Genomic DNA, 20,571 nt, shown 5'->3' on the forward strand with positions numbered 1-20,571 from the left:
GTGTGTGTGTGTGTGTGTGTGTGTGTGTGTGTGTGTGTGTGTGTGTGACTGAGGGCCCAAGCAGTTTCTTATTTCTTCCTTTTTAGCCTATAATGTGCTTAGGAGGTCTGGGGGCTTTTAAACTGGAACTGAGACTGGGTAGAAGTTCTCATTAGCCTGTTTGGAATGGTTGGTCCATTTGGGAAGTCTCGAAAGGTGAGAGAGAGCACGTGTTTTATCTGCAAGCTGTGACCTCTGGCGGGGGTCAGTGATGGGAAAGGGCAGTTAGGTGCGCCGCCGAACAGGTGACGAACTCCCGCCTTCCCAAGGCACGTCCCCTGCGCATCTGGTCAGATTCCTAGGCTTTTCCGGAACGATTCCTAGGCACAAGCTACAGTGGTGGTTGGGTAGGCAGGACAGGCAGGGACCCCGTTACCCGTGAGGACACGGGCGCAGCCGGTCAGTGCGGAGCCGGGGGTCACGGGCTGCCCGGGGTCACCCGCAGGCTGGGCGAGGACCGTGGGCCTTCTGACCGTGGCTCAGCTTCCTGCTGTGAGTCCCGCGGGGACCGTGCTGCTCGCTGAGGCTGCCTAGCGCCCGCGTGCGTCACAGGCCTCAGACTGACTGCCCGGCCGGGGTCTGTGTGGCCACCCCCCGGCTCAGCCGCGTCCCTCTTGCAGAGCTACCTGGTTGGGTGGGCCCAGTTTCGGAAGAACCCCTGGCTGCTGGCCTACCTTGTGGTGCTGCTCGTGTCTCTCGTGGACTGGACCGTGTCGCTGAGCCTCATTTGTCAGGAGGTAGGTGGTGAGGAGACTCTGAGGGGGGCGGCGGGGAGCTCTGGGGGTTGGGGGGACGCGGCTGCCCAGGGGAACGGTGGGCGGGAGTCCCAAGGCCCTGCATCCGTCTGGCCCACCTGCCCGGCTCTGCCTGCCCCCCAGAGCACGTCAGTCACCCACGGGCCAGGGAGCTTGTCCCCATCCAGCAGATGAAGACGCTGAGGCCTGGGGGAGGTACAGGGCCCTGGGGGCGAGTTCCGGGGCTCCTGCCCTGCCTCAGCCGAGCTGGCAGCCCCCAGCCTTGCTGACGACAGCATCTTTGTTCCCCCCGAACGCCCGGAAGCATCGCCCTGTGATTTGATAGAGCAGAGCTGGGAGCAGTCGGTTTGGGGACATCCTGAGCCATCAGGGCTGGTTGGGGAAGCACCCGTCAGGTGCTTTAGTCGAGAGAATTTAACATCGGGCCTCAGACAGGGGATGAGTGAGCAAGAAATCGAGAAGGGGGCCTGGCGAACACAGACCTGCAGGCGGCAACCGCCCTGGCCCCCTAACCTGGGGCTAGGGGAGGAAAGGAAGGAGATTGGGGTTATGGAACCTGGAAGCTCAGGGGAGGGGCTCCGAGAGCTGGGACCCTGCCCGCTGGGGACGGGGTGCTGGCTCCTCCAGGAGGCGCGACCACGATGCTGATTCTGGGGGTGCCGGAGGAGGGGGATACTGGACGCCCTGGGTGCTGCCAGCGGGAGAATCAAGGTGACGGGAGACAGCGGGTCCCCAGCCCGTGCCTCCCGCCTCCTTCCCGCTAGGCAGGGGCGGCCGATGAAGGAGAGGTGTCAGCGGCGGGTCCTGGCCCAGCTCACAGCAGGGCTGCAGGGCGGTGGAGGGCGCAGTGCCCCCTGCAGCCCCCGTGCCTCCGCCGTGGCCCTGTAGGAGCGCGCCAGCACATGCTTCTCCCCGAGAAGGTGCTGCCATCTTCGTACCAAGGAGGAGGCCCTCACCCGCCCCCAGAAAGCGGACAGACACCAGCCTAACCACCGCCGGCCCTACTTCTGAGTGACCGTCTCATGTCACCTGAGCACTTGTCACCTTAAGGCTGGATTGTGAACCTCAGCACACCAAGGGGCCTTGCGTGAGATTAGGAAGGGGGGGGGGAAGGGGGCCACTGCTGGATACAAACTTGTGTCTGTGTAACTGGCCACGAAGACCCGCAGGCCTTGTGCGGTTAGTGGCCCAGGAGCCCAGCTGCCCCCTGCCCCAGCCCCACATGCCTTGGGTCCCCTTGTACGGGGACCCAGACTTTCCTTCCCGAGGGGCCTGGGTCCTCGGTGATCCTGGCTTTTTATTACTGGAGTTCGGTGATAATTTTTCATGTTGGACGCAGACCTCCCTGCCCCTCTGGGCAGCAACATCCCAATCTGTCCTTGGTAATTGGAGCTTTTTTGCCCGCACTGGCCCCCAACCCTCTTTTCACGAACAGTTGTGGTCCAGCCCAGTGGGCCCAGCGTGCGTCCCTGGTAGAAGCATCTCGGGAGCGGATGCTTCCGGACCAGCAGGGCCCGGGATTGTGGGGTGGGGAGTGGTGTCGCTGCTCCCATTTTGTCCTAGTGCTCAGAGCCTCTGCTGGTTTTCCCACCCCACCAAGGGCTGTTCCCCTCACCACCCCCCCGCCCCCGGCCCCGCCTCAGGGCCACCAGGCCCTCCCACAGGCCAGCTGCTTCGGGCTAGGGCCATGGTAAGGCCGGTGGGAGCTGTGGGCTGTGCCCGGGTTGGATGCAGCATTGGTCCTGAGGCTCAGACAGTGGTCCAGGGAGAGGCATGGAGGGCAGGGCAGGCAGAGCCCATAACCCCCGCCTGCATGTCCTTTGAGGACAGCTGAGGGCCTTGCTTGGGGAGGGGCTGGTGGGTCCCCGTGGGGGCCGACTGGGGGCCGGCTCTGGGCTCTGCTTCTGGCAGGGTGGGCCCCCAGTAGTGGCCTGGGTGGGGGGGTCCATGTGGTTGGCCCCGGGCGTCACCCCCGTCCCTGCTCTGTGGCCACTTTGCCTGGGGCCTGTGGAGATCGGTGCGGGGTGGCCAGGGGAGAGGCTGAGGACGTCCACAGATGTGTCATCTGTCCAGAGAGCCTCCTCCTGCTGCCTCGTGGTGGGGGGCACTCTCTGCCCCCCCCACACGTGTCCTCTCGGACGGTCTCGTCCCCAGACGCCCAGGCTGTTCTTTCCATGGCCCTGACCCCCTGGGAGTCATCACCTTTCTGGTCCGTACAGGGTGGACCCTGCCCTCTGTAAAGCTCCCCCTGTGGGACCGTCGCTAGGGGACTTTCCCGTGGAGGTTGTAACACCACACGCCGTCCACTTCTGGCTGGGACTGGTGCATCACCCAGAGCCGTCTGCACACCAAGCCCAAGGTGCTTCTCCGTGGCCAGCTGCTGGTCTTCAAGAGCTCCCCCGGCCTTGGGGCCTGCAGGAGGACCGGGGCCTCTGACCTGCTCCAGTCTGGTCTTCCCTGTCCTTTTGCACCTGATGGAGTCCTGCTTCCCCAGCCTTGTGGCTGGAGGGCCAGGTCACATGGTCTACTGGTCAGCTGATAGGCTGTACTCATGACTGCCATGGCTGTTCCTCATAAGAGACTAGTTCTCTGCGGATTAGTTGGTAGCTTCTTTCTAAAGGCTCAGAGGCCTAGGCTGTGATTCTCAGTGTGATTTAAACCTCGCCAGGGGCTTAGCTGGCACTGGGCTGGCTCTCCTTGCAGGCAGGTCACGTGGGAGCGTCTTCCCACCCTTCACGTGTGCCCCCTGCATCTGTGGCAGTGATGTGGCCCCAGCCATCGGGAAGGCCCTCGGTGGGTCGGGTTGGGCGGGGTGACTGCATCTGGAAGAAGCCGTGCTCTGGTCTGTGTCTGACTACAGGCGAGGGCCCAGCACCCGGGGAGTGGATGCGGCTGGACCTCTAGCTCCTGCTCAGCCTGGGGGACGGGCTAAAAGACTCCCGATATGGGCCCCAAGACTGGAGCTTTCGCCCGGGGGCAGCGAGCGGGTCGTGGGTGAGCTGGGGCCCTGGTCCCTCAGCCTGGGAGTGGGGCAGACCCCTGAGCCTCGCCCGTTCACTGCCGTTTCCTTCTCCCTTCTCAGTCCTGTCGGCAGCCGGGGCCCCTTCTGAGGGCGAGTGCAGCCTGGGGAGGCCGAGTGAGTCCTTGGGGCGCTCACGCTGCAGACATTCTGAGGGCCTACTGTGTGCTGCTGCTGGCGGGGCCTCGTTCTGTTGTGAGAGGGGCTGACGGTACCAGGAAGCACCAGATGTGTGCGGGGGGGGGCGAATATCGAGGCGAGTGGCGAGAAGGAAGGTCGCCCATGCAGCGCTGGAGGTGGCACTGACGGCCAGACGGAAGGGCCCGGTGCGAGCAGCCCACTGACGGCCAGACGGAAGGGCCCGGTGCGAGCAGCCCGCTGACGGCCAGACGGAAGGGCCCGGTGCGAGCAGCCCGCTGAGCGGGGGGGGGGGGGGGGGGGGGGGGGGGGGCGGGGGGGGGGGCCAGGGGGGCCGGGGGGGGGGGGGGGGGGGGGGGGGGGGGGGGGTGCCCTGGGCCTCCAGGCAGCCCCGGAGGGCTGGGCCGGGAGGCGACTCTATCAGCCTCTCGTTTCTGAGACAAGACCTCCATTAGGACGCGTCTGGAGTTGAGAGCTTGGGTTGGAGATTGAATGTGTTGTGACCCTTAAAATCCCAAGGACGGACATGTTCCCTGAGGCGTGAGGCCAGAGGGTGGGGAGGAGGGGGCGCAGGGCGTCCAGCGCATGGTCGGGCACAGAGGAGGCGGCCGGGGCGCAGGGCGGGGCAGCTGCCAATCCTGGCAGGAGGATGGGAGGTGACCTTGGGCTCAGAGGCCTGGCGGTCACCGCAGGTGGGTCCCCTGCCCTTGGACAGGAGGACAGATTGGCTGGGATGGGAGCGGGAAACAGGTGAACAAAGGGGCAAGTGTCGTTTTGGTTGCGAGTGGCAGGTTGTGGAAACACGTGGTGTTTGTGTCCACGTGGGGGAGGGAGGAAGGGCCCCTGAGGGGAGCCTCTGAGAGGCCGGGGTCCTGAGCACAGGAGGAGGGCTGTTTGACTGTGACAGGAGGGAGGAGAGGAAGGAGTGTGTGTGTGTGTGTGTGTGTGTGTGTGTGTGTGTGTGTGTTCACGTGTGTGTGTGAGTGGAGGTGTGGGGTTCCTGCTCGGTTTCTGTGCACCTGTGCTGGAGGCTGAGGCCCGGAGCCCAGCAGAGGGGCTGGGGGCTGCGGAGAGGAGGCCTGAGGAGCCCCCAGAGGGCAGGACAGCCAGCTTCACAGACACGTGCAGGGCGCCCGGCCGCAGCCAGAGTAGGAGCTGGGTGCCGGAGAGGCACGCTGGTCGCCCCCCTTCCCCGGTGCTGGCAGGTCTGGGGGCTGGGGTTCCGAGCTGGGCCCCGGGAGGGAGCGGGGAGGGTGTTGAGCCTGTAGGGTCAAGGCCGGGCACGCTGGGAGCCCGCAGACAGCCGGGGCCGGGGCCGTCCTCGTGCAGAGCATCGGGCCTCTGGGCCCGCGTGCCGTCTGCCAGCCCGCAGTGGCTGTGCTCAGGGTCCCGGGTCCTGGTCTCTTCCAGCCCGTGCGGGTGCGCCGGCTTCTGCGCCCCTTCTTCCTGATGCAGAACTCCTCCATGATGAAGAAGACGCTCAAGTGCATCAGGTGGTCACTGCCAGAGATGGCCAGGTGGGCTCTGGTGTCAGGTGGGCTGGCAGAGCGGGGCGGGGGCTCCCCTCCCCTGATCTGGGGAGGCCGGTGGGTGGGCGTTTGGGGGTCTCTGTCTCACACTCAGGGCAGCCCCCTAAATGACCTTGCTTTGAGCCCCACCCCCTGCTCCATCCTGCGGGCACTACCCACCTTGGCTCTGACCCCTCCCCTCCCCGCCATCCCCCACCCCACCCCCATGACTCACGTGGACGACCCTTCCCCGTCCGGCCCGGGTTAATGGAAGTGGCCTTTCCCCTCTGAGAGTCCGGGGGTCCTGGGACACTGCCTCTCCCGGGCCCCTGGGACACACCCTGGGCGGGAGGGCGGCAGGTCTGGGGCGGAGCAGGGACCTGGCCCAGGGCCTCGGCTGCGGGGAGGCCCCTGCGCGGCCAGGTCAGCTGTCCCGGAGCCCGCGCGCCCGGCGCTGAGTGCCGCTCTCGCCGCAGCATTGGGCTGCTGCTGGCCGCCCACCTGTGCCTCTTCACCATGTTGGGAATGCTGCTCTTCCCCGGCGAGAAGGTACCGTGCTCTCTGCTCCCTGCCCTGTTCCCAGCCGCGCAGGCTCCCTGCGGGGTGACGGACAGCGCCGGCCCGAGTTAATCCGCCAGGTCGTTCTCCGGCAGGCAGAGATGGGGACCAGGTTAGGCTGCCCGCCCACCTCGCCACCAGGAGGTCAGCAGGGCCCCCCCCCCCCCTGGAGCCCAGGCGTCTTTCTTCAAGCGGCCGCGTCTCCAGGGCGTCTGGCTCCTCGGCTCTGCCTGGCCGCCTCTTCATCCCCTTCCCAAGCCCCCCCTCTCCTGGGCCGGTTGCTTGGCCAGGGCTGTACCTCACTTAGATGGAGGCCCCTCAGACTAGCCATCAGGATGGCCCCTCTCACCGCCCCTGCCCGCCTCTCCAGAGGGCACCTCCCACCACTTCCTCCCCTCCCCGCGTGGGCCCCCTCCCTCCCAGCGCCTCACTGCTTCCCAGCCCCTGGCAGCTTGTTGCTGTGCGGAGGTGTCACCCGTGGGGCCTGCCTTGCATCTGCCGTCCCGTGTTCTTTCCTCATGTCCCGGCCGGGGTCACCGTCCTCCTCAGGGCGGGGCTGTCGTGCGCCTCTGTTCTGGGATCCTGCCCGGTGCTTGGCCAGGGCTGGTCTGCAGTGAGTTTGTGGCAACACTTGGGGGTTGTGGCCGTGCTGCCCGTGAGGGAAGACGAAGACCATCCCTCAGACCCCCGGGGAGGAGTTACGCTTCGCGCGTGCGCGCGCGTGTGTGTGTGCGTGTGTGTGTCTCTGTATATCTCTGTGGGTGCTGTGTGTGTGTGTGTGTGTGTGTGTGTGTGTGTGTGTGTGCGTGTCTGGGTGTTGGGGGCACCTAGGCTGTGAGGTGTGGGACTGGCTAACAGACTCTCAGGCCCCGCGTGTCTGTCCCGTGACCCTGCTGTTCGCGGAGCCCAGGACAGGGCGGGTGGGTGCACTGGGCGCGGGGGGCTGGGGTGGGCCTCTGACCTGGGAACGCTGAGGGTTCCAGGGTGTCTGCTAGAGGGCTGGCCCTTGGGCGGCAGCCGGGAAAGCGGCTTTGCAAGGCTCCCCAAGTGATCAGGTGGTTTTGTATGTCTGGGCGCCACGCCTTCCACCCACACTGGGTGGAAGGCACACGGCACGGCGTGTGGAGAGTCTGGCTGAGAGCCGGCTGGCTGGCCCCCGCGTGGGCCCTCTCTGTGTCTAGGCTGTGATGCTCTCTGCCAGGCTGGCCGAGAGCTGTTCACCCGCTGCAGTGGCTGGTGTCCGTGTGGGTGTGTGGCATCCCCGGACGCTGGCCCTCGGGCCCGGAGGTCCTGCGTTAGGTCCTGTCCGGCCTCAAGCTCAGAGCCCGCTGGGAGGCGATGGGGAGGTGCGAGTCTGGGGCTGCTGAGCCTCGGTGGGTGGTCCTGGCTTGCTGGGTCCCGGGCCTGGGCTTTGGTGGCCTAAGGCCCGGACAGCACCTCAGCGCTGCCACGTCCGTTCCACAGGACGACAGGCGGGACAGGCAGCGGCTGACCTACTTCCGCAACCTGCCCGAGGCTCTGACCTCCCTCCTGGTGTTGCTCACCACCGCCAACAACCCTGATGGTGCGTGACCGGGAGGGTGGGGCTGGGCTAGGGGCCCTGTTGGGTGGGGGCGGGGTGGGGGGCGGAGTCAGCGCTGAGCCCCAGAGCCCAGCTCAGGGGGTGGGAGCCCCTAAGGCCTTTTTGTGGAGAGCTGGGGAACCCAAGTGTGATGCTGGAGCCTCCCTCCTACCTTCCTTTCCTTCTTGATTTTCTTTTTCTCTTTTTCTAGTTTCCCTTCTCTCTCCGACTTTTTCCCTTTTTCTTCCCTTTTCTTCCCAATTTTCTTTCTCTGTTCCGTTCTCCTCTTCCCCTTGTTGTCTGTGTCCTGAGAAGCTAGAGGTGGACCGTGTTCTTTGTGTGGTGATGGATCAAGCTGTGCTCAGCGGGGCCCTTGGTGGTCTCCTCTTGGCGGCCCAGCCGTGGGGTGAGGCTTGGCCGCACCGCGTGTCAGAGGCCCTGGGGTCTCCGGTGGCTGTGACGCTCACCGTGTCAGTGTTGCTGTTGGGGCCTCTGTTCGCTCGGGCTGGGGATGTGGCCAGGATGGGGTGGTCACGGTCCTCTGGGGCCCAGCTGTGGCCTGGCCGCCCTGGCTGAGGCCTTTCATCGTGGGCCCGGATGGTCACTGACCATAGAGACCCTCCCAGGAGGGTAGCCACTGGCTTTCATACCTGGGGAGAGCTGCGCTCGGGACGCTGAGCACCATCCCCACGTGTCCTGTGAGTCCTCGAGTCACCCAAGGGAGAGCTGAACTTTCAGCCTGGGAGGCATGGTCATGGGGAAGCCTAGAGGATGAGCATCCTTGAAAGGTAGTGAGTTCCCTGTCCCCTTGGGTGTGCAAGCAGAGGCGTGAGGAGCAGAGTTGGACAAGAAGACCTCCCAGCTCTCCTAACACAGGGCCCTCCTTTCTGTTGAGAAGGCAGTGGTGTGAGGCAACGAAGGGAATCAGACTGGACACTGGATCTGTGGGTGTGTTTTATTTCCTTTAATTTCTTTCAGTGATGATTCCTGCCTATTCCAAGAACCGGCTCTACGCCATCTTTTTCATAGCCTTCACCCTGATAGGTGAGTCTGGGCAGGTCTGCAGGGTCACATGGGGCAGACGAGATCCCGAAAACTCGGGGCTGGGTGTACTCCCCAGACCCCGCAACTTCACCTCAGTGGACCCCCTGACCCTGTGACCGCACCTTGGCGGGACCTCCCCAGTCCTGTAACTTCATCTCTCTGTGGCCCGTCCGTGGTTTTCATTCTGTGACCACCGATGACTTGTCCTCAGTGCCCCTGCTGGGCAGGCCAGGTGGCGCCCCCATCCGCAGACGAGGCCCCCAGGCCCCAGGCCCTGTCTCTGCCCATCTGGGCCTTTCTCGCTGCTCACCTTCTTGCTATGCCCGTGTCGACCCTCTGGGCCCCCAGCGCTGGTGATCCTTCCAGACTCTGCCCCTGCCCGTGTGCTCACCACTCACCATGGCCTCTTCCTCTCCAAGGGAGCTTGTTTCTGATGAACCTGCTGACGGCCATCATCTACAATCAGTTCCGGGGCTACCTGATGGTGAGCTGAGCTGCCCACCCTGCCCGGCTGTGAGGGGAGCTGTCCCTGGAGGCCTGGCGGGAAGCTGACCAGCGGGGGGCCAGGGGGACAGGGTCCGCAGTGGCCTCAGCACTGCCCCGGCTCCCTCTTGTGGGTGAGGGGGACTGGGCCCATCCTCCCTCCCTGCCCCCCAGGAGGTGCTGTCCCCAGCGCCACCCTGGGGTCCCTCCCCTGCCCCGCCTCCTCTAGAGGGAGCTGCAGTTTTCTTGCAGTGACTCCCAAACCCACCTTGCAGGGGGGCCAGGGACCCCAAATCTGCTGAGAAGAAACGCATACCTTAGTGAATTACACAGCGAGTGGCTATCGGCAGGACCAGCCCTTGTTGTTGGGGATTGTCCCTCTGACGCCCATGGGGCAAGGAGGTGCTCCCCAGGCTGCCGGTGGGCAGGGGCTGCCCGGGGACAAGGGGCTGGGCGGCTGGGGAGAGGGCTGAGCCGAGCGCCTCAGAGCCATACCCTTTGCAGAAGTCTCTGCAGACCTCACTGTTGCGGAGGCGCCTGGGCATCCGGGCTGCCTACAAGGTCCTCTCGTCCATGACGGCAGAGGGAGGAGCCCACCCCGAGGGGTGAGTGTGGGGCTCCAGCCCTCTTCCCCTGGGGCTGCCCTGTGGGGAGGTGTTCACGGGGGGGGGGTGTTTCCTGAGCACCCACTCTGCGCCGAGCTCCCTGCTGGCAGCAGGTTGCAAGGCTCCTTTGGGATCACGAAGACGTCCCTGGGCTCCAGGGTTTCTTTCCATGGTCCTTGCGTCTGAGTTAACTCGTGTGTCCTCGTGACCCACTGGAGATCCCTGGCTGGTGAGGGGCCGTGTGCTCTGACCTTCCCCCCTCCATGGGCACCCTTCCCACACCCTGGTGCTGTGACTCGTGTCACACATCGGGACACACATCGACTCTGCCGCCTGGCTTGGAGGCCGTGTCACTGGGGAAGCTTCAGTGCCCCCTGCTCGTTAGCCATGGGGCCTGTCGGATTGCACCCCTTTCCCAGCTTCAGCTGCTCCTCTCTAAGGTGGAAGATGAGGTCTCGGGGTTTTGGACACAGGAGGACCATGAGGCGCTCCTTCTTGGAGGCCCTGTCATCGCCCAGGGCTGCTCAGGCCAGAGGTTGGGGCGCCCAAGGGTGCTGAGCTGGCTGGGCTCACGGTGGGGCGTTTTCCCCACAGAGTCGGGGTGAAGCCCCAGGACTTCCTGCAGGTGCTTCAGAAAGTCCAGCTGGACAGTGACCACAAACAGGCCATCACGGAGGTACCGGTCCCCCCGCCCCCCGGGGCACTTCCCCTGCCAGTGCCTCTGGGCTCTGGGCGTCAAGTGGGTGTCATTTCGGATCAGCCGGGCTGGCCCAGTCTGGGTGGGGCCGGGGGCAGCTCCCCCCCTCCTGCCCTCAACCCAGCTGCTCCGTTGACCTGTGCTTTCCTGCTTTGCAGAAGCTGCATTCCCGCAGTGGGGACCTGCTGTCAGCTGACGAGTTTCAGAAGCTCTTCGATGAGTTTGACAAAAGGGTGATTAAAGAGGTAACGGGCCAGACTGGAGTCACCTGCCCAGTGCCAGGGCCACCCAGGGTTAGGGGGAAGTCCTCAGTGTCTGTTGGCATTGATCATCTGGGCCACGCTTAGTGACCATTGCCAGGACTTGCCTTCCCAGGGATTCTGGTCCTTAGGATGATACGTGGGAACAGAGATGGTGTGGCTCTTGGGGAGATTTTGTTGACCTCATGAAATTCACAGACCACAGGGACTGTTGTCTTGACCCAGAGGAACTTTCCAAACAGTTTTCTCCGTCTCCGTGATAGACTTTTATCCTCTTCCCATGTGTCCTAACCTGCGAGGTTCCTGAGTTTGTCTAAAACCTTTGTTTGTTGTCCTTGACACTGAGTTTTAAAGTTACCAAATGGGCCTCAGCATCCAGCTCAGTGCTGTGTCCATAAGACCCTGGACCGCCTGCATTTTACGTAGCAGGTTTCTGGGAGGCGGGGGCGCGGGGTGGGGTAGGTGAGGGGGGTGGCAGAGGTGCTGAGAGACAGCCAAGCTGTTCACAGGCAGACCGTGGGAACAGTGGAGGGGGCTGCCACTGCAGCCACTTGGCCTTGAGAGGGCCAAGCCGGACTCGAACGGGGATTGGAGTGAAGAGGTGGAATCAGACATCTCCTGCTGATCGGACTCCTAGCAGCTCTGTGTCACCGTTGAGTCAGTCAGCTCAGCTTCTGTAACAAATACCACAGCCTGGAGGTGCTTAAGTAACACGGCTTATTATCTCCCAGTCCCAGAGGCTAGAAGTCTGAGATCCTGGTGTGGGCAGGGCTGGGTCCTCCTGAGGCCTCTGTCCCTGGCGTGTAGACAGCCGTCTTCTCACTGTGTCCTCACAGGGTCGTCCCTCTGTGTGTGTCTCTGTCCCGGTCTCTTCCTCTTATAAGCACCCCAGTCACGTTGGACTAGGGCCCCACCCCAGTGACCTCATTTCCCCCTAATTTCCTCTTAGGAGACCCTGACTCCAAATACAGTCACATCTGAGGTTCTGGGGGTCAGGATGTCAAAATTTTGGGGGATACATCTTAGCCCACAACAAAGGTCAGCTTCTCCAGGTCTTGTGGTCAGCCTCTGTGGCCTCAGGCCCCGGTCAGAGGTGGTTTTCCTAAGAACATGTTTTCCTGAGGTCTTTCCAGGTCACCTGGAGGCAGGCCCTGCTAGGCCTGGAGCTCTGGGCGGTGCGTCCGTGGCATGTCTGTTGTCAGCAGCATCCTCATTGTGGCACCCTCGGGACATGGGAGTCGGTAGTAGGGACACACAGGCGGACACTTTGTATGTTAGTGCATGTCGCACCTCTCTTGGGAAGAGGCTAGGCAACAGTGTCTGCTTCCAGGTGACTCGAAGGAAATAGTAAGTATGTGCCATCAGATGCAGATTTTGCAGAAACTGTGACACTGGGTCCTCAAACGATAGAAGATCAGGAAGCACCTTTCTAGATGATGCCCCTCATCCTGGGGCAGGAGGTTTGCTGGGCCCAGGACGCAGCTCTCGGCAGCTGTCATGCGATCCAGCCCTTTTACGGGTTCAGGCTGACCTGGGCAGGAAGACATCTGGGAAGGCGGGCTCCTTTCTCAGGGTTCGCTCGGTGGGGTCCACTGGGCCAGCCAGGCTCTCCCTGGGCACTTGCCTGCTGGCCTGTAGGATGCTGCTGGGTCCGGGTCTTCCAAAACCGACTCTCCCTTCGTCTTCTGGCATCAGGATCTGATGATATCAAAAAGGAGGTGCTGTGGTTGTGACTGGCAGAGCAGGGCACATGCTGGGCACCGACTCAGGGATGGTCTAACACGCAGGCCACGCCCCTGCCCTAACCACGCCCCTGCTCTGGCCACGCCTTTCCTAGTGTGGTCCATGCGATGTTCTCTCTTCTCACAACTCCCTGGGTCTAAAGTCCAGAATTGTGATTTGAGGTGGGAGTTTGGGTCCTAGAGGTTTGGGGAGCTGTGGTGTTCTTGCCTTGGTTTTATGACAGCCTCTTACAGGGGGGCAGGCAGGTGCTTCACGGATTGTTAGCGTGTGGGGGCTGGTCCCAGGTGCCCTGGCAGCCTGTGAATTTGGAATCGCTGCTGGAGAGAGGCATGCTACAGGCAGGCTGATAACCAGGAAAACGTGAGCCTTCCACGAGAGCCCTCCCGTGTGTGGTCAACCCCTGTCCATCAGCCTAGCCTCCAGTACTGGTCGGTTCTTGCTAACTGGTTGTAGAGAAGGCACTGTGCCAGCTTCCGAAAGTCTGTTTTTCTTTTAATAAGAAGCTTTTTGGGTTAAAAGCGTAGCAGTCATTCATTATAGGTAGTAGAGAAAAATAGAAAACCCCACCCAGCTGTCCCCCTTCCCAGAGACAACCACTGAAATCATTTCAAGGTCTGTTATTTCTTGATAACAAGGTAATCTATGAGTCCATACTTCTTGTAACCATTTAAACATCATGGATAATGCTGATATCTCTCTTGGCCAATATATCAGTCTGGGTCCAAGCAGGAGACAGAAACCACACAGTGGGTTTAGCAGGGCAAGTTTAACATTAAGAAGTGTCAACTGTGATGAAAGAGTAACTGTAAGATACGAGGAAACTCTGCGGTACCTGAGGGGTGAGGGAGATGCCTGAGGAAGAGTAGAGTTGGGAGGGGGCGTCTTCCCCAAGGCCAGGGTTCACACTCCCTTGGAGAAGTTGTGGTCCAGCCCACAGGGTGACAGAGACGTTTGCCGGTTTGCCCGGCCTGGAGCTGGTCTGCAGTCACTGGGCAAGCAGGAAGCCACCCTCTGGGGTGCAGCAGGGATGGGTGCGGGTGCAGAGGGAATTGGTACCTAATTCTCTCTGCACCCGCACCGTACTAGTGTGGGCAGGTGCCTCTGGGCACCAGTTCCCACGTGGGGGACTGTGGGAAGATTGGGAACGTTCACTGGGTAAGGCTGTGGCTGTTTGTCACCGAGGGACCATGTGTCTGAGTGTGGGGCTGGGTCAGATCTCCATGGGTGTCCTCATGCCACTTGAGATGTGGCTATCGTGACAGAGAAGCTGAGTGTTTAATTTGATCGGATTTAAATTTAAATCAAGTGGCCACGTGCAGTGAGCGGCCCCTGCGTGGGACAGCGCAGGCGCGGTCCATCTCATTCTGCGGTGACCGCCCTGCGCCTCTGTCCTGGCTCTGTGGGGTGCCGAGCATGGGAGTGCTGGGTCTGACGGGTGTCTTCACGTTAGTATTTGTTGCCTAATTGCCTTCCTTTGAGTTCCACTCCAGCCTGGTCACCGTGTGTGAGGTCCCTTCGTTCTGTGCTGAGTTTTCATAGTTATTAGCTTGTAATTTATACATGTATTTCCACATGGCGCTTTGCATACATTTAAGACGACTGTGTGATAGTCCGTCACGGGTTACTTACAGCATCAGTGGCCGTCTGGGTTATTTCCACCTCTCTTGGTGTTAGAAAGACTGTGATGAACATCTTTGCGCATAAAACCGTTACTGTGTTTGAGACGATTTCCTTAGGCTGGAGAGCCTGGGATAGGAAGTAAGGGAGGAAGAGGTCAAATCCCAGGATAAGGGGGTACAGGCATCGTTGGGCCCCTGTGGCCATGGCCACCTCTGGCATGTTTCTGAGCGTGTGTGTCCCCCCAGCACCCGCCGCGGCCCGAGTACCGGTCTCAGTTTCTGCAGAGTGCCCAGTTCCTCTTCGGCCACCACTACTTTGACTACCTGGGCAACCTCATGGCCCTTGGAAACCTCGTGACCATCTGTGTGAGTGAGGATTTGCCCTGGCGTCTCCCACCCCCTAGATCTCTCACTTGCCCTTCCTCCTGGCTTCGGGGCTGAGTTGCCGTCCGCTCTGGCTCCACAGGTGTTCCTGGTGTTGGATGCACATGTGCTGCCCAAGGACCGTGACGACTTCGTGCTGGGGGTGAGCTTTCCAGCCGTGCGGGGTGCTGGGGAGTTAGCGGGGTAGAGGGCACAGCCTCCCCACCTGGGGCCCCAGGTCCCTGGGAAGCTGGGCTGTCCTAGTGCATCACAGGGATGGCCCAGGGGTCGGGGTGCCGGCCGTGGGAGGGCAGCCGGGAGCCCGTGCAGAGCCCTGCGTGAACCGGCATGCAGGCCGGACGGCGGAGGGAGAGTTGTATAGAGAGAATTCCTTTCCTAACATTCTGAGGTCTTGTCAAACACCTTAGGAACTTAAAAACAATTTTTCCGTTTTGGATTTTAAGCAAAAAGCTGTACACGCCGCCCCCGCCCCCATAATGCCAGACCTTCACAAAGCATGCATTTTAAAGTTTATTTTAATGAAAAATATTATGAATGATATTAAGTTGATGAAAACCATTGAACGTTCTCTAATTATATAAGAAAAGCTTGATTTGTCCAATTAAAAAGTGACACATCAGGTCATGTATGTTAAACATAGAGTTAAACTTACGACATCAAAACTGAGGAAATGGCTTCTTGGCCTGCTGTTTGAAGTTCCTCTATTTTACACTTAAAATCAAGTTTTCTACTTTCCTAATTTTTTTTTTTCCTGGATTCGACAGGAATTGTTCAGTCTCCTCTGTGTGAATAACATATTGCAGAGGTGGCTGGTTTTTATTCCTGACAAATGTCAAGTTGGATACAGCTGACCTGTATTTCATCTTTTTTAACAATAGTTTTGTTTTGTTTTGTTTTTTGCGGTACGCGGGCCTCTCACTGTTGTGGCCTCTCCCGTTGCGGAGCACAGGCTCCGGACGCGCAGGCTCAGCGGCCATGGCTCACGGGCCCAGCCGCTCCGCGGCATGTGGGATCCTCCCGGACCGGGGCACGAACCCGTGTCTCCTGCATCGGCAGGCGGACTCTCAACCACTGCGCCACCAGGGAAGCCCCAACTATAGTTTTTTTAAGCACTTGAGTCAGCTTGATTGCTTATGAGAGGCTTCTGGTCAGATCAATGCCACGTAGGGTTCTTGAGGTGACTGCAGAATTCCATCATTTTATGCCCCTTGATAACTGCTCATAATGTTTATTCTTCTGCCTTTAACGGTGATCTCTGTGTAGGTGTGAATGAGACAGCATTGGCTAAGAATATAGAATTTAGACTGGACACCGGACAAGGTGACCGCAGTGCTCAGATGACCCCATGCCCCCCATCACCCCGCCGTGACGTAGCCCCCTTTAAGGGAAGAGCTACTTGATACTTTACTTACTGGCTTCAAAAAAGACAGTGACCCCATAGCCTGAGACCAGCTTTGATGGTGAGGCCTCCTAAACACATCCCCCAGCGACTGGGAGGATGCTGCTGGGAGCCAGGAGGTTCCGTTAGGGAAGGACACTGCCCGGTGTCCCCAGGAGATTGGACCAGAGGGGCCAGGTTGGAGGCAGAGACCCCCGAGGAGGTGTGGGTGACCCAGGCCCTGCCAGCATAGAAATGATGTGGGGTTGGGAGACACTGGGCCTGGGGGGTTGAGGGCCCGTCGGATGGTGGGGGGAGTCTGGGTCGGGGGATGCAGACGTGCGAATTGTTGTTGAAGCCGTGCACGGGGTGCAGGTCACCCCAGGAGAGGCTATGGGTCAAGAAGGGGGCTCTGAAGATGCCCGTGTCTGGGGCTGCGGGGGCGTCGGGAAGAGCAGCCCAGGGGGGCTGAGGAGAGGGTCACGTGGCTCCGGCAGGGGCGGGGCTGTCTGCTTCCCGGCCAGCCCCCGTGTGCAGCAGGGCGGGATCCAAGGGGCCCTGTGGCGTCCAAGCCGCGTGGATCCCTCCTGGGCCCCATTGCAGTGGGGGGCTGGGCAGGGCGCAGGGGCGGCACCGGGACTGAACGCCAGGTCCCGCTTCTCCCTTTTCAGATTCTCAACTGCGTCTTCATCCTGTACTACCTGCTGGAGATGCTGCTCAAGGTGTTTGCTCTGGGCCTGCGGGGGTACCTGGTCTCCTGCAGCAATGTGTTCGACGGGCTACTCACCGCCGTCCTGCTGGTAAGTCCTGCTGGTAAAGTCTGAGACGGGCCGAGGTGCGCTCTCGGGTGGGCGGTGAGCGCTCGGCGTCTGGCTGGGCCCGGGGGCCGCGGGCACTGGGGCTCCCGCCTCCGGTGACACAGGGGCTGGCCTCCCCCGGGTGAACTGCTTGGCGGGCGGCTGCAGGAGGCTGGTTTCTGCTGCATCTGCGCATCGTGGGTGGAGGTGTGCAGCGGTGGCAGGCTGCCTCTCCTGACCCCTGAGGGAGGCCCGGAGGGAACCCGCAGTCCCCGCTGGCCAGTGGGGCCTCGACGTTGGTGAGGGGAGGGCAGGGGTTCTCGGGCACCACGGGTCTCGGGTCTCGGGACACCTTCCCCAGGGCCTGGGGGAGTGAGGGGCCATGCCCGGTGTGCGTGTCACAGCAGTGATATTGGCGTGACACGTATTCGTATTTGATGGATTCGAGCCGTGGGCCCCTGGGAGCAGGAGGGAGACAGCTGACCGAGTAGCTTCTCCCGTGCCCGGGACTCAGCCGGCCCTTCCCGAGCCCTGCCCTTCGTGTGTGCAGCCCGACGCCTGAGGCCAGGTGTCTTTCTCAGCTGCAGGATGTCCCCACGTGGCACCCACCGTGGGGATAGGACCCCCTGGTCCTGATTGCTCCCCGGAACCCCCTTTGGGGACAGCGTGTTAGAGCTGCCAGTGGGCCTTTGCCGTAGCGAGCTTCTTTTCTTTTGTGATTAAAGGTTTTGGAGATCTCAACTCTGGCTGTGTACCGCTTCCCACACCCGGGCTGGTATGTGACTGTGGAGGACCCAGGGAGGCCTGGCTAGCGCCCCGGGGAAGGGTGTGCGCCTGGCTTCCGGCCGCTGGCCCAGGCAGCTCTAGAGCCAAACGCCCGACTCTCGGGGGGGGGAGCGGCCGCGGCTCCTGCCCTGCTGAGGCCTACGGGGACAGGCCCCTTCTCATCGTAGCCGCCTGCAGAAGGGTAGCGTTCCCAGAGCCGGGATGGGAAGCTGTGGAGGTGCCGCTTGCAGTGCCCTGGCTCAGCGCCCCCTGACCCCCACCCCAGGATGGGACACGGGACCCAGGTGTGCTGGGGGCCAGAAGCAGGGAGGACCTGGGGGCACTGGAATCGGACTGGGGCCCTCCTCTGGTTGGAGGCCCTGTGACCCGGGGTTGTCACCTCCCACTCTGGGTGTCAGTTCACCTCCCTGTAGATGGCAGGGATGGCCCGGGGCTCGCTGAACTCACGCTGCTACCAGTTCTAGCCGCACAGAGCGATGGACATCTGGCCAGGGGTCCCAGGGCGCCTCGCGGTGTGGCTTGTGGCAACCTTGGGGTCTCTCTGCCCAGAGTACAGCCGCCAACAAGCACGCGTGCCGACCTTGGGCCCTCGGGCAGCCCTGGTGTCTTGGTCCCTCTGCTGGGCTGCTTCCGTCTCAGTGGAGCAGCTGGGAGTTGCCCGAGATGGGGGTGGGGCCCCGGGAAGGGTCTGTGTCGGGAAGACGGGGGCCGTGCGGTCCTCAGTGGGGACCTGTGCCCTGGGAGCAGTGGGGCTGCTGCACCGCCCGGCACCTTGGGGCCGGCTCACCTTGTTTCTCAAGTGCACTAAAACCTGCATTGGGGAGGCGGGGTGAGCTGGGGTCGGGGGGTAACATCTTGGGTGAGAATGGGTTTAAATTTAAATAGAAATGAGAGGCCAGTAAGGCCATGAGAGACACCAAGGGGATGGGGTCAGGGCTCGGGATGGCTCAGAGGTTAGGGAACGGGGTCAGAGGATAGGGGATGGGTCAGGGCCCCACCTCTCCCAGCTCTGCTGGGACCTGAGCTGGGCGTCCGGAACCTCAGTGTTCTCCCGTGTAGGACGGGGGTTGGGTAGCCCTGTGGCACTGCGGCGGGCTGTGCCCTGGAAGGTGTTGCCGTGACAGCCCTGGGGCTGCAGGCGTGGGCGGCTCAGGCTCTGCCCTCCTGTCACGATGGAGCTTTTCCGGTTGGCGTTGGCTACGGGGCGCGTTCCCGGCACTTCTGTGGCTCTCTCTGAGTCCCTGCGTCTCTGTCTCTGGACCACGTGTCTCCCGTCTGCCCCTCGCTGGCCTCCCGGCCTCCTCCAGCCCATCTCCATGTGTCTCCGCAGGAAGCCGGAGGCGCTGGGCCTGCTGTCGCTGTGGGATGTGACTCGGCTGGTGAACGTGCTCATAGCCTTCCGTTTCTTGCGCATCATTCCCAGCATGGAGGTACCGCCCCCGCCTGTGCACGCCGTGACCTTGCCCTGGGAGTGGGTGTGCCAGGCGGGCAGGGACGGGGCCGAGCACTGTCCACCCTGCCCACCTGCCCCCGCCCCCTGGGGCCCTTCGGGCTGCGGCCCCGCCCTGCACTGCGGCTGGGCCATGCTGGTGGCGGTTGGAAGTGTGAGTGTCCAGCCCTGCTTTGTGGGTGAGGACAGCGAGGGGGTGCAGGCGGGACCCGTGTCGGCCAGTTGCAGGAGTGGCCTCGTGCTCCTTGGGGTCCCTGACCTTTGCAAGGAACTGGTGTGCTCCCAGGCATCCCGCGTTTCTGAAAGGCCTTCGGCACGGGCTGCTGGTGGCTACTGGTGCTCGTTTCCAGGACCCCCAGAGCAGGAGTGGGGTGGCCTGTGACCGTCTCTGAGCCTCGGTTTCTCTTAATGTTCCCACCCGGAGTAACACCCACCTTGAGGGGAGGGGAGGGGAGGCGGCAGTCGGGTGCTCAGGCCCAGCTCCCGCCTGGCATGGAGGCTCCCGTCTGCTTTCCTAAGCACTTTTCAGGAGAAAAGAAACCAAGGACATCTGACCCGTTTCTAAGTGTCCAGGTCCTTCCCCTGTCCATGTCTGCCCTTCCTACCAAGCTGTGCTCCTGACCTGTCAGGGGAGTGACCTGTCACCCAGGGGTATTTCCCATCTGAAGGTGGCTCGGAGGTCCTGGGTGCAGAGGGGGGGCTGCTGCCCTGAGGCCTTCATACACACACACACACACACACACACCCCTGTGCGATTATACACACGCATACACATAGTGTACGCAGGCATGTAATCACACACACAGCCCCACAAGCACACATACAATTATACACACACACACGTAATCACACATCCACACAAGCACACGCGTCATCTCACAGATACACGTGACTATACACGTGCATACACCGACACGTGTATGTGTGTAAGCACACAATTGTACACACACGTGCATGTAATCACACACACACAATCATACACTAGAGCACACACAATATACGCTTATACAAGCACGACTGTATATACATACACAGTCACACGTGTGCACTCACACACATGCGCGATCACCTGTACACACGTGCTCACATGCATGTACATACGTGCACATAAATCACATGTGCACACACGTACAGCATGGTCCCCGCCTGCTACCATCCAGCGCTGTGTTCTCCTGACTTACCAGGTGGGGTAACCAGGCTGCTTGGAAAGCCCTTCTCCGGGGCTCGGGGCAGCCTGTAGCCAGGGTTCCTGATGGGGTCTCTGAGGCCCCATCTCAAACCCTATCACCCGGGGCTGACTGGCCATCTCCAGGTCGGCATTTCTTAGGAGCCTCCAGACCAGGGACGAGCTGACCCAGCCTTAGTGGGTTGGTGGGCAGTGTGGGCCGAGGCCCTGCGCACCATGGCTTCACCAAGGGTCTTGGACTTAGACCCATCTGAGGCTGGGTGGGTGGAGGTGTCTGCAGGGAAGGGGGTATATGCATCTGGGTGGGTGGGTATATACAAGTGTGAGTGTGTATGGGTGGGCACAGAGGTGTGAGCGTGTGTGTGCACAGGTATAGGTATACAGGTGTGTATGGGGGCCTGTGGGTGTGTACAGGTGCGTGTACAGGTGAGGTGTGTATGGGTGTGTGTACAGGTGAGGTGTGTATGGGTAGCTGTGGGGTGTGTGTACAGGTGTGGGTATACAGGTGTGTATGGGGGCCTGTGGGTGTGTGTACAGGTATGTGTACAGGTGAGGCATGTA

General features: G+C 61.6%; 1 protein-coding gene across 6 annotated transcripts in view; it reads left to right on the top strand.

Annotated features, from left to right (window-relative positions):
- The window catches only part of TPCN2 (two pore segment channel 2), a 34,923-nt gene that overhangs the window by 6,447 nt on the left and 7,905 nt on the right, over positions 1-20,571 (top strand). For 4 of the 6 annotated variants that reach the window (XM_029209042.1, XM_029209043.1, XM_029209040.1 and 1 more), the window contains 14 exons: positions 660-776; positions 5,362-5,468; positions 5,936-6,008; positions 7,482-7,581; positions 8,557-8,622; positions 9,042-9,106; positions 9,610-9,710; positions 10,305-10,386; positions 10,566-10,652; positions 14,276-14,395; positions 14,496-14,555; positions 16,463-16,591; positions 17,314-17,363; positions 18,705-18,804. In XM_029209042.1, coding sequence (XP_029064875.1) covers positions 660-776; positions 5,362-5,468; positions 5,936-6,008; positions 7,482-7,581; positions 8,557-8,622; positions 9,042-9,106; positions 9,610-9,710; positions 10,305-10,386; positions 10,566-10,652; positions 14,276-14,395; positions 14,496-14,555; positions 16,463-16,591; positions 17,314-17,363; positions 18,705-18,804 — 1,257 coding nt within the window. Of the gene's footprint in view, positions 1-659; positions 777-5,361; positions 5,469-5,935; positions 6,009-7,481; positions 7,582-8,556; positions 8,623-9,041; positions 9,107-9,609; positions 9,711-10,304; positions 10,387-10,565; positions 10,653-14,275; positions 14,396-14,495; positions 14,556-16,462; positions 16,592-17,313; positions 17,364-18,704; positions 18,805-20,136; positions 20,271-20,571 lie in introns of all 6 variants that reach the window. The other 2 variants (XM_029209044.1, XM_029209045.1) reach the window with 2 other exon arrangements.

Source organism: Monodon monoceros, unplaced genomic scaffold (genome assembly GCF_005190385.1).
Source record: "Monodon monoceros isolate NGI ecotype Baffin Bay Population unplaced genomic scaffold, NGI_Narwhal_1 Super_Scaffold_7, whole genome shotgun sequence".
NCBI classification, from domain to species: Eukaryota; Metazoa; Chordata; class Mammalia; order Artiodactyla; family Monodontidae; genus Monodon; species Monodon monoceros.